The sequence below is a fragment of the Cricetulus griseus genome, chromosome 2 (genome assembly GCF_003668045.3).
Source record: "Cricetulus griseus strain 17A/GY chromosome 2, alternate assembly CriGri-PICRH-1.0, whole genome shotgun sequence".
NCBI lineage: Eukaryota > Metazoa > Chordata > Mammalia > Rodentia > Cricetidae > Cricetulus > Cricetulus griseus.
Window position 1 is genome coordinate 283,051,962 of NC_048595.1, and position 13,520 is coordinate 283,065,481.

Consider the following 13,520-nt stretch of genomic DNA (forward strand, 5'->3'; position numbering starts at 1 on the left):
GGTGACAGCAGCCTTCCTTTATAATGTGAGCTGTGTGAACCTCACTAACATGAAGCCCCATATTACTGTTGGCTCCAATAAGATGAGCCTCTAACTCTGGGAGGTTTCCTTTACCTTGGCCAGGTGGGAATTGATCCATTTTGTGAAGGTGCGTTTCTGTACGATCTCTTGTTCATCTAGAAGGCAAAAATTATTTTTGGTTAGATAATAGGATAGTTACAAAGTTCTATCACCAAATGTTTGCTTATATACCTCTAAAAGAGGTCAAAAAGTTATTTTATCTTCTAATTCAACTTACTAATTATTGCCTTGAAGGTTCAACACAGTTCTTGTCAGAAGCCAGCTTAGGCAACCCCCCCCCATGCCTACCTAGCCACCAGCTAGTCTAGCATCCCATCCCTCAGGTTCCAGGACCTGGCCTGAGAAGCAACTAACTTCCTTAGTGCTTGAGATAAACACAGGAGATTCCGGATACCTGCCTGAGAGCAATTAACATTCATTCCTGCCCCCACCTCCTTTTTCTCTGCTTCCTCCTTTCTCTTTAAAAAGCCCCTTGGTTTCAATAAAGTCGGGCCTTGACAAAACCTGCTTGGTTCCGCTCTTTCTTTCCCACCCATTATTTTCAGGCTTAGTCCACCTCGGACCCACGAATTACTGGATCCCCGAGGGCCGGGGCAGTTCTACATACACAAATAACTAGACCCAACCTTTAAAAGTTATTAGAAAGCTTATCCTAAGTAAGGTAACCCCAAACCAGAAAGACAAATATAGTATGTACACACTCATAAGTAGATAGCAGAAATAAAGCTGAAGATACCAAGCCTACAATCCACAAGCTCAGAGAAGCTACAACCCTCTTCCAGAAATGGAAGCAGATGCAGAAACCCACAAGTAAACAATGGGCCAAGCTTCTGGAGTACAATCAAAGGGAGAGAGGAGCAAAAATATGAACAATGGAGTCAAGACCATGATGGGGAAATCCACAGAATCAGCTGACCTGAGCTAGTGAGAGATCACTGATTCAGTTCTGACAAATAGGGAACCTGCATAAGACAAAACTAGACTCCCTTGTTATAGGTGACAATGGAGTGACTGGGACAACACACGAGGCCACTGGCAGTGGGTTCAAGACCTAACACTAATGTACAAACTGATTTAGTGGAGCCCATTCTATATGCAGAGATACCATACCCAGCCTAGACAGAGGGGTGTGGGGGTGGAGAGGTGCCTTGGTCCTGGCTCAACTAGATGATGGGACAGACTTAGTAGACTTCCTAGGGGAGGCCTTATCCTCTCATGGAGCAGATGGGAGGCAGGGGAAGTAGAGGGAGTAGGAACAAAGGAGAGAGGGGGGACTGGGATTAGAATGTATAAAATAAACTAATAAAAAATTGGCAATGTTTAAAAAAAGTTATTAGAAAGCTCAAGCCAGACAAAATTCCAGCTTGGAGTGGAAGCCGTGGTCATGAAGTCCCACTCCCTAGCTGATGAGCTATTGGCATTTGTCTTTAAGAGTAAAATTCCTACTAGGTGGGCCTTGCTCCAGGACTGCCCATCCCCGGAGAGTATGTGAGCAACACAAATTGGACTTACAGAGGTGGGGCTAGGTGAGAAGGGAAAGGACAGATAGACATGAATAAGTCTGTGGTGGAGACCACAGCCATGCTGTGAACTCGGTAGAGTAGGGTGATGGCAGGGACCTGCGGCTCCTATTTTAAGAACAGAGCCAACAATCAGTGAGAATCTGGGCGTCCAGCCTTACAAACTAAGGGAAAGAATAGGGCTAACAAGGCTAACAAGGTTTACAGCGGATCCTTCCTGGAAGGGCCTCCCAATGAGAACCACTCCCAGCAGACACCTTGTAGCCTGGGTGATCAGGAGGAGCCAATGCTGGCGAGCAGTTCTCACAGACTCCTGGCCCACAAAACTGTGAAGACAATGAATGCATGTAGTTTTTCGCTGCCAGGTGTATGGTGATTTTTTATGCAATGCACAACTAACAAAGAAGTAAAGGACCAGTGTTGGGGAGGCATTAATTAGGGGTTTGGGGATGACTACCAGAGAGGGAGAAGTTTAGCCCTCTAGAAAGCACGGTGGTTCATCTCATCGTGCCCAATCCACCCACAGGCACCAACTTTGTAAAGTACTGTGCAGGGTGCGGATGGACAGACAACCTGCACCTCCGCCTAGAGGGCAGATGAGCAAGATGTAGCTGCATCTGACCTCCCTTGGCTTTATCTCAGAACGTCTCAGGACTGTGCGCTATAAACTCAAACCTCATCAAATATGATAATCGGGAGGAAGTGAGCAAATGAATCAGAGAGAGCAAATTGCCTATTTTATGTGAATTTTAGTCCCTGTTTTTCTTTTTATCGGTTGTTTCTTCATCGTAGCATTTTTGCGTTTTTAGTTTTTAAAATAACTTTTAATGCATTTCTCTTAAAACGTTTTGGAACAAAGTGTTGTTCTTCTCCTTCTCCGTTCTGTCTGTCATCTACTCCTCCCTCACCACAGACTCTTCCTCTTCATGTCCCATGGGCTCTTTTGCCTACTCTCCAGTCTTCCCCCTCACCCTATACTATCTGCTCTTCGTCTCCTTTCTAGACTTTTAGACTTTACTCACACCTCTATTGCGAGACGACGATATCTCTATTCAGATAAACACCAGCCAAATGCAAGCCAGAGCATGCCCAGAGGCAGCAAGCTAGGGAAGCCAGAGAGAAGGGCTCTCCCCTCATCCTCCATCTCCCCTGACCACGCCCTCATGGGCGTGGCCAGGCACACCTCTAGGGGCTCCTAGGAGGCAGGGCTACAGTGTCTCCCTACACACCTCTATATATATACACACATACACATTATAGGCTAGGATGCATATAGAAATGCATATATGTAAATGCACATTACAGGCTAGGATCCACATTTACATATACACAATGAAACATTACTCATCTTTGAAGAAAAATAAAATCAATTTGTAGGAAAATGAATGGATCTGGAACATCCACAATATCATTGTCTCTGATATTAAGTGAGATGACCCAGCCTGAGAAGAACAAACACTGCATGTTATCTCTCCCTCATGTGTGGACCCTAATTCCTTTCAGTGAAGCAGAAGAGTCCCCATTCTTCAGCCCATTGCCTGGAAGCCATCCTTGAGTCTTTGTCCCTCCGTGCTCCCAAGGTAAATCTGTAAATAATCTGTTTGAACTTCCTATCTCTCCTACACCAATATCACTCTCTCAAAGCCCTGAGCCCCTTTCCACCTCTAGTTTAAGTCCGGCTGATTCACCCTTGTGTAGCCCTCTGCTGCAAAGAAGATAAATAAGCAAATGATCTGGGGATGTAGCTCATGCTTGCCCAACACGCCCTGGCTTCCATCTCTAGCACCACGTCACCCCCACTGCCAAAGAAAGAAATAAAATGGACAAACTTGCAAAGAAAGGTTTTGCTCCCACTCTGAATGAAATGGCAGTGAAGTGAATGGTCAGGCCAAGCACAGGAACTCCAAGCAGCCTCTTGGGTATCATAAAGGAGTGTATAGACTGCCATTTCATTCTAATCATGTATATTTTATACATGTTCACACGTCAATTATAACTTTAACATGGTGAACAAATTCTTTAAGAACATAGTTTTGAGACATAAAGAACTTTTGTGCATAAGCATAATTGACATCATAAATTGTAACAGAGTGTAAAAATTACAAACACCCTAATGGTGAATTCCCAGGTGGATCTGTCTATAGTCACTGTCATACTGAGAGCACCAAATAGAGGAACTATTAAGCAGGCATATTTTGGATTGAAATTTTCACACCTTATAAAAAGAATATTAAACTCAGAAGGGGCTTGCATTAGATTAGGACTCACAGCATTTACATCTGAAGGTTGTCACTATGCCCTGAAAGTATATTTAATGCAAAGGTACTTATAGAACAGGCTTAGACATTTCATTTACCTGAAAATGGGCATGTTGATTTAGAGAAAATGGCATATTTTTAAGTCAGAATGTGGGTTTGAGAGTTAGCTCAACAGTTAATGCTTGCTGCACACTCATGAGGACCAACTCTATTTTTCATACATCAACTTACACTAAAGAGATGGGACAGGTCAAATGAACAGAAGACATCAGATTTGCCACACTGTGTTGCTAGGATGAAGGTTAAGAAAATATGAATTACAGTCAAGAGCCACTGCTACCTAGAAATATTTGGAATATCCTTGCCCGTAGGCTACAGTGGCCACATGCATCTTGGTGAAGTTAAAAAGGTTTTTAAATCTAATGTCTACCATCTTTTCACTCTGTTCATTCTAAAACAGAAATGTCCATTGCAACATCCCAACTGTCTCATCATTGGAGTTAGACAAATGGGGGATAGATCATCTAATTTTAGATTCCAGGTCTGTGGAGGGAAGGAGTCAGCATGCAGCCTCATCCGTATCTGAACTGGATATAGAGGATATAATCTAGGATTTAGAGCTTTGGTGATGGGATTGGTGATACCTGAGACTTTGGGCATCTATTTCACATGTAGAAAAATACAAAGAATGGCAACCTAAAATCGAGTTTAAATTTTAAACCACAAACTTTTGTGGTTCCTGTATGCATTCACCTCTGTAATGTAAAGTTGCACTTCCTCCCATCAAAGGGTAAAATTGATTTTTTTCTTCCCTTCATTTGATCTCACATTGTTTTGGTGGGATTAATGATGCAGCCAGAATGGCTTTATGTTCCAACTCCAAGCTGCAAGAGAGCAGCTGGTCCATCTTTGTGTCCGGGATCACTGTCTGAGAATTACTGTAGCAGAAAAGCAGTCTGTTTCAGAGCACTGGAAGAATTGCGACGTCATTGCTATAGTCTTATAGTCATTGCTAACTGTCAGATGAGTCATCTTGGTTGATAGAGTTCAGCAAACACTACAGGTGAATTCAGCCTCAGGAGAAGCCAGAAAGCCATCTGACGCTCACTCTCTTCCACACCCCAGCAAGCTTCAGTGTATGAGTGCATTGTCCTCTGGGGAAGAAAGCTTTCTCCCTGGAGTCATTCCCAATCAGCTAACCTACTTCTTGTAGATATCCTTTATAAATGTATCCGTATTTGCTTATAATTAACCAGATAAGCATACTCGGATCCAGAAGTGATTGATTTTTTAATATTTTGTGTGTTTGATTTTGAGACAGAGACTAATTCTGAAGCCCCACCCAACTGGCTTAGAATTCAATACATAGTCAAGGCTGGCCTCAAACTCACAGATCTACTTGCTTTTGCCTCCTGAGTGCTGGCATTAAAGATTTGTGCCACCATGCCCAGCCTGCCACTGTTGTAAGCCACAAAGCTGTGGAAGAGTTTGCTAAGCAACAAAGACTAACTAAAATATTTTACTTATGTGATGGACCTATTGATACACATGTGTGTGCATGCCAGTGTGTGTGTGTGTGTGTATTTTCTCTCTGTGATGAGATGATTCCAGGTTTACTTGCTTGGGTTCATCCTCTGGGATTTTGATGTTCTGATGAATGAATAATGAGGGGAAAACTGCCAAGGAACAGGAAATCCAAGTTACTGTGGCTAAGAGACAGTATGAACTGATGGCTAAGTCTGACAGAGGAGAGAGCAAAGATCAATAGACTCCCAGGGAGAGAGAGAGAGAGAGAGAGAGAGAGAGAGAGAGAGAGAGAGACAGAGAGAGAGAGACAGAGAGAGAGACAGAGAGAGAGAGACAGAGACAGAGACAGAGACAGAGACAGAGACAGAGAGACAGAGAGAGACAGAGACAGAGACAGAGACAGAGACAGAGACAGAGACAGAGAGATGTCCTTGAAGGGAGACTGAGCAAAGCACATTTTTAGGACCCTGGATGTTCTAATTCATGCTTCCATCTCTGTTCAAGTAGATGTCAGTAAACTGCCTTTTCTTAAGACTTTGGGAATAGAATTGCATTTCTTTGGTATGTAAATCTAGTGACTAGATCCAAAGAACCTGGCTTCATCAAAATCATATTACAAAACACAGTACCACCCTTCACTTTCAATGCAACACTCAAAGGGTGTGAAGGACATAATTATCCCAGTCTCTAAGATGAGGGTTCTTAGCCTCAGCACTGTTGACATTATGAGCGAGACAGAATTGTGTGGCAGGTTGTCCTTGCCATTAAAGATGTTTGATGGCATCCCTGGTTGCTGCCCTTTAGAGCCAGCAGCACCCCAACCCCAGTGCAGCAATTAAAGACATCTACAAACACTGATGATTTCCATTGGAGATCAGAGTCACCCTAGCTGACAGCCATGACCTAAGCTCTGCCCCGTGCATGCTCAGGGCCATGGACCAGCACGAATCCTGATGTTGCTGTTAGGGTAATTTTTTTGAGACAGAGGCTCACCGTGTAGGTTTTCAATTTAATTTAATTTATTTCCAACTAATTATCATATTCAGTTACTTCTACAGTGAATCTACTTATTTGGGTAAGAAAATTTTCTTCTTATTATAATATGCTGTTTGTAAAATGCCAAAATTCATGAATCTGAGAACTTTGGTGGAAGTTATATAGAAGTTACATAACTTTATCTGAGCCAATTGAAATTTTATATAATGTCTGACATACTCTGACAGACAAATCTAATCTTGTGATAGAAAAGAAACGGGAGTGGGGGAGGATGTGTCCACCCTGATATTGTGTTTGGTTTATGTTGCTATGACAAAACTTTTTGTAGACTTATTTTTTTATTTTTAAAACAATCTTATTTTATATACCAATCCCAGTTCCCTCTCCCTCCCATCTTCCCACCTCTCCACCCTCCCCCATTCCACAACCCAGAGGAAGCCTCAGAGAGGGTGAGGCCTCCTATGGGGAATCAACAAGTCTGTCACATCACTTGAGGCTGGACCAAGGCCCTCCCCCGAGGATCTAGGCTGAGCAAGGTATCCCTCCAAAGGGAATGGGCTCCAAAAAGTCAGTTCATGTACTGGGGATCAATACTGAATCCGCTGGTAGTGGCCCCACAAACTGCCCAAGCCACCCAACTGTCACCCACATTCAGAGGGCTTAATCTTAAGAATACATTGTTTCAAAAATATACAGAACAAATTAATAAAACATAATTGATAATCTTGAGGCAGTTATTGTTAGCTAAAAATACAATTGGAACTAATTATCATAATACTTTCCACTTGCCATTGTCAGTGTAGGAAAATTATACAGCATCCCACTCAGCTACGTGCAAAAGTGCTTTGTTGGCTGAATAGTAGGATTTGTTAGAGTGGAAACAGTTAAGCATGGATGGTTTAGTAAGGACACACATCAGGTGATATACCCTGGGTGAGTTGCAGGAACAAAACTGTGAGGAAATATAGATAGTCTTGTGGGTGATCGTTACTCTCCTGAGGAGACACAGTAACTAGAACCCGAATTTAAGCTATCTGTATTGTGATTCTTATCTAATCTAGTGTGAAGACTTTTCTCTGAAGAAGTATGAGTGCCTTTGATTGCCAGGGGCTGCCACGGATCCCGGTTGAGGGGCAAACCTAATAAATGTCATGACACTTTATGCCAAGCCTCTTTTATGTCCAGACATCTTAATTTTTTTTTTTTTTTTTTTTGGATTTTTCGAGACAGGGTTTCTCTGTGTAGCTTTGTAGACCAGGCTGGCCTTGAACTCACAGAGATCTGCCTGCCTTTGCCTCCTGAGTGCTGGGATTAAAGGCATGTGCTGCCATCACCCAGCTTCAGACATCTTAATATTTTTTTATCATTTTCCAAATATAAGTAAATACTTGCTACGATTTGACTTTTATTTTATGGTGCCCATCCATTTAATTTAATTTCTTTAATTGTAAAATAAATTACAATTTTAGAACTAACTGGGGGTGAGATGAGTTGAAAAAAGTTAAGAGTCTAAAAGAGTAAAGTTAAAACACATAGTCAAACTGCAGGTTTTTATTTGTTTGTTTGTTTGTTTGAGACAGGGTTTCTCTGTGGCTTTGGAGGCTGTCCTGGAACTAGCTCTTGTAGACCAGGCTGGTCTCGAACTCACAGAGATCTGCCTGCCTCCGCTTCCAGTGTGCTGGGATTAAAGGCAAAGACGTGCTCCAAACTACAGTTTATATAAGAGATATTGGAAATTCAGGACACTGGAAGACTTCACTGGGTGACAGTTCATGTAATGACCACCAGAGGGCGCCATAGCTCCCAGCTGCTTTGGGAGTGTGGTGCCATGCTAACCCCTCTGTGAGACCCATTCATTCACTGGATTCCCAGGACCCTATGCCACGTCTGCTCTCAAGGACTTTCCTGACAGTAGCATCAGATATGACTAGCAGACATTTTGGGTCCCAGTCCAATGACTTGCACGAATAAGCTTATTTGTGATGTACTTGTGTTTACATTTAATAATACAGTTCTATCATCCAGTTAGAACCTATGTGGTAGATTTGACTGTTTATCTAGGCCAGATATAGTCCACCATCTTTCCGAGCTATACGGAGCTCCCTGTCCAGTGACACTTTGACCTTCTATCTTTTTTCCTCTCACTTCTTCTATCCTGATCCACAGGCTCTCATTGCTGCCCTGGGCCCCTCAACAGGAAACAGAATGCAACCAGATGTTCTCAGAAGTTGGCTCGCATAGGAGCCCACAGTGACATTTCCCTTCCACACATATCCACCTTTGCAGCTGCCTCGTAATCATGTGTATCTATGGAAACAGTGTCTGGAGGGAGGGTTTGGGGAATGTGCTCTCAGTCACAACTTTAGGGGTATGAGGGAAGCAGGACTGGGTGGCCAGAGATGCCAAACTGATACGCAATTTTAGCTCTGAAGCTGGGGTAGTCTTGTAATGGTCTCAGTAGAAGCAAGAAACAGAGACTGCGCATACTGATCAGCTGCAGGCCCTTGGGAGGGGCTAGATTCTTAGAGGTTGAGGGGGAGTCCCTGGTAGTTTCAGCAAGATGGAGAACTGAAGGACACAACCCAGCCTGTACCGTGGAACACCAGCTGTGTTAGCTCCAGTGTTAGTTATTAAGTCTAAAAGACAAAGAGGAATGCAGTTCTCATTTGTTGCACGCCACATTAGAGACATTTCATTCAGAGGGAATCAAGCTTCGCCCCAGGTATGTGTGACACCCAGAGCCAAGCCCTCTATCATCATGACATGCTGCTCCTTCCACTAATTTCGAAGTGAGCAATGAGTCCAAGGCCCTCTTTGTGTGTGTTGGATTCAAATGAATGCAAATACACTGGGCCATGAAAGAAAAATGAGAAGGCCACCCCTGTCAGTCAAGAGGCTTCCAGTTACATCAAGTTGTCCAAATAGTCCAAGCACATTAGCTTATTTACTACATAGAGTCTTTTCTTACAGATTGATACACTTCCGAAGTCGAACCAGCCATGCTTGCTGTGCCTTTCCGCACTCTGAGCCAGCCAATATACCCTCCTGACTTCTCCCACCACAAAACACCACCAGCTGCTATCTACTTCAGCCCTCTCCCTGGCCTCCATAATGCCACCCATCCACGTGTAATGTTTCTATGCAGGAGATACCACTCTCTCAGCTAAATGTGGTCACCCAGGAGCCCACAGAAATAAGAACTGAGGATTTGCCAAGGAGTGGCATGTAGGCAGAATCTGAACCAAAAATGTGCTTCTCAAAATCTGTGTGTAGGTGTGTGTGTGTGTGTGTGTGTGTGTGTGTGTGTGTGTGTGTGTGTGTGTGTGAGACCTATTGGATCCCCTTGAGATGGAGTTACTGACAGTTGTGAGCCTACACGTGGGTGCAGGGGACTGATCTTTGGCCCTCTGGAAGAGCACCAAGTGCCCTGAGCTGCAGAGCCAATTCATTTCTCCAACCCACTTTCTTTGTTTCTTGGTGTTTTTTTTTTTTTTTTTTTTTTTTTTAGATGAGGTCTCACTATGTAGCCTTGGCTGGCCTAGAACTTGCCTCATAGGCCAAGCTGGCCTCCCGTCTTTGCCTCCCATGTGCTAGTATTAAAGATGCACCTCACCATGTCCAGCCTTTAGCTCTACTTCTATTATCTTTAATTACATGTAAGTGAATTTATCTGAATGTTGGTGTGTGCATGGAGGCCAGAGGTGTAGGATCGTCCTAGAACCAGAGTTACAGGTAGTTGTAAGCCATGCAGTGTGGGTGCCTGGAACTGAATTCTGATCCTCTGCAAGAGTGATAAAAACAATGGAATCTTGAAATTCACAGGCAAATGGATGGAACTAGAAGAAACCATCCTGAATGAGGTAACCCAGTCACAAAAAGATAAACATGGTATGTACTCATTCATATATGATTTTTAGACATAGAGCAAAGGATTGCCAGTCTACAATCCACACTGCCACAGGAGCTAGGAAATTAGGACCCCAAGAGAAGATTGCATAGTCCCTTGAAGAAGGGGAAGGGGACAAAAACCCCTGAGTAAAGTGGGAGCACAGAGGGGGGGAGGAAGGAGGTAGAAAGAAAAGAAGGGGAGGGGGAGGAGAACAAGAGGACTGAGACAGGGGAGGAATAGAGGAGGGCAAGAAAGGAGATGACTTGATAGAGGGAGACAGTACAGGTTTGGAGAGAGGTTTGGTGCAGGGGAAATGATAGGGGATCCACAGGGATGACCCCAACTAAGAATCCAGGCAGTGGTAGAGAAGATGCCATTGATGCCCTTCCCCTATAATGAGATTGATGTCTATCTTGGTTACCATTCCTAGAGCCTTCATCCAATAGCTGTTCAAAGCAGAAACAGGCACCCACAGCTAAGCACTGAACAATACTCCTGGAATGCAGTTGTGGAGAGGGAGGAGGGATGAGCAAAGGAGCCAAGATGGTGCTGCAGAAACCCTCAGAAACAACTGACCTGACCTAGTGAGAGCATGGAGACCCTAGTCATAAAGTTGGAGAAACAGCTTTGGGCCAAACCAAGCCCTCTGAATGTGGGTGCCAGCTAGGAGACCAAGACAGTCTATGGGACCTCTAACAATGGAGCCAGTCTTTATCCCTAGAGCACAAATGGACTTTGGGAGCCCATTCCCTATGGAGGGATACTATTGCAGCCCAGATACAGCAAGGAGGGCCTAGGCCCTCCCCCAAATGATATGACAGACATTGAAGGTCCCCTGTGGAGGGCCTCACTATCCCTGGAAAGGAGGTGAGGGATGGGTTGGGAGTTTGGGGGAGAACATGGGAGGATGGGAATGGAGGAGATGGATATGTAAATATGAGTAGTAATTAAAGAATTCAAATAAAAAAGAAATATAAATATACCAAATTGACATTAAACTTGTATCAATAATCCAAAATCCATACCAGTGCATTTATCTCTATATCATATCCATCTCCTTTTTTTTAGAAAGAGATTGACTGTGACCATTAACCATTTATAATCAATCCTGTTTAAATGAAAACAAACAATTATAAACAATACTTGGGAATTTAGGCATAGTTCTCTAGACTACTTTCTGCTGATTGGGGATGCTGGTAATAAAGTCTTTGATGGGGGAGGAGAGTGATTGGTTCTCTTAATCACTGAGCAATCCTCTCAGACCCCTAAGAAGACCAATTAATCTGAACTTTTTTTTGGCCCAAAACTTACTTTCTCTAGTTTTCTAAAGATTCATCATTCTCTGTTGTCTTAAACCAGCTGTTTTTCAAATCACCTGAGTATAAATGATGGACATTCCATCAATGCAGATGGGAGATGAGAGAAGGAAGCAATAGAATAAGACATCACAGAAAGGGGTAATTAGCAAAGTTTTCATTCCTTAGCAAAGAAACTGTATTGCATTTTTTTGTTGTGAGACTTGATTGTACTTTCTGTTGTGGTCTTCAGATCTATGTTACTCCTTTTGCCAAAGCATAAGGGTGTTCTTTTGAATCGCATCCTTATAGTCTCACCCCACCCCAGTATTTTAATACTATTGATTCTAGAAGGCACATTATTTCATGGAAATTCTGAATGACTAGAACCAAAGAAATCTTAACTAAGATTTTGCAAGATATAGATAAACTCACATCACTTGACAAATTTGTGACTAAGACTGTAGAATACGATCGAAGTGCACAGTATACAGGGATGAAATTTTCAGAGACTAAGTAAATTAAAAGACTGTAAAAATTTGGTATATTTTTGTGCAACCAATCAAATTTTAATCAGTTCATGAGTAGATCGTGTGTTTTACTTTAAAAAAATCATAAATCTCCATCAGGTGCAGACTTGTGCCTTTAGCCTGCATCAGAGAAACAGAGGATTAGTGTGTCTATGTTTATTTCGCAGTTAGAGGAACTGACTCAGCTTCCTTTTATGTACTGCCGGTTCTTGTGACACCACGGATACTGGCTTCAGCACTGCTCCAGTGGACCCAGATCCAGCCCCACGCTGAGGAAGGCTTTCATAGGCCCAGCCAAAGGCCTATGCTGCTGTGGTCTCAAGTGTTCAGAATACTTTCTGTAGACCCCCATTGCCAGGTTCACCACAGTGGACAATAGCTTTGGCCCATCTCAATGGTACAAGAAAGCTCCTGGGTACTCAGGCAACAGATGCATATTTTCCATCATCCAACTACCAGTCCATCCTGCTTGAAGACACAAGAACAAACCCTTTAGCAGGTTTGTCTACAGTCTCTGGACAGAATGACTGGTGAATGGTTTTGTCTACAAAGACTAGAAGGGATGCCAGTGTCTTCAAATTCGCAGGCACCAAGAGAAATCCAGAAGGTTCACAAATAATGATGTGACACTATCATAGGGGGAAAATAAAGCAATAGTAACCAACTCTAAATATATGGAGATACATGAACTGCCTGAAAAAGAATTCAAAGCATTTTTAAGGAAGAGATAAGAACTTTCCAAGATAAAAGCAGAGGGAGTTCATCACTTCTAAGTCTGCCTTAAAGAAATGTTAACTGAGTTGTTCAAATAGAAATAGAAAGATTCCTGTAGCATGAAAATGTGACTAAAAAATGGACTTATAAGCAAATAAGTATAAGCAAATTTAGAATACTAGGTACTATGATGGCCATGTAAATAACTTTTAAGCAAGGCAAAACCAAAAGTATTTAAGATAACTATGATTATAATAATGTGATAATAGTTAATAGCAAAACATAGGAGGAGAAGTTAAAACAGATTTTTAAAAATATAGTCAAAGGTACAACTTTAAAATGTTTCACATAAATCTCATGATAACCATGAAAGAACAGATATATAAAATTTATAGAATTCTTTTACTCAAAATAGAAAGGTAAAAGCAAGAATGTCATTGCAACAATCACCAACTCTCAAGAGCCAGAAGACAGAAAGAACAGAAAAGTGGGCTGCAAGGCAGTCAGAAAACAATGAAGCAGAAGAAATAAGCCCTTATTTACTATCAACTTTAAACATATATAGGTTAACTACTCTAATTGAAATACATAGAATTCTAGGGACAGATTAAAAGATTCTACACTAGATTGATTTAATGGCACACATAGGATGAAAGTGAAGGGATGGATTAACAGATTCCATAGAAATTGTGAATAAAAAAGATCAAGGG

At 42.4% G+C, this 13,520-nt stretch overlaps 1 protein-coding gene across 1 annotated transcript in view; it reads right to left on the bottom strand.

Annotated features, from left to right (window-relative positions):
* The window catches only part of Syne1 (spectrin repeat containing nuclear envelope protein 1), a 453,101-nt gene that overhangs the window by 382,847 nt on the left and 56,734 nt on the right, over positions 1-13,520 (bottom strand). The window contains exon 2 of the mRNA XM_035440411.1: positions 115-176. Within this exon, the coding sequence (XP_035296302.1) occupies positions 115-176 (62 nt within the window). The remainder of the gene's footprint in view (positions 1-114; positions 177-13,520) is intronic.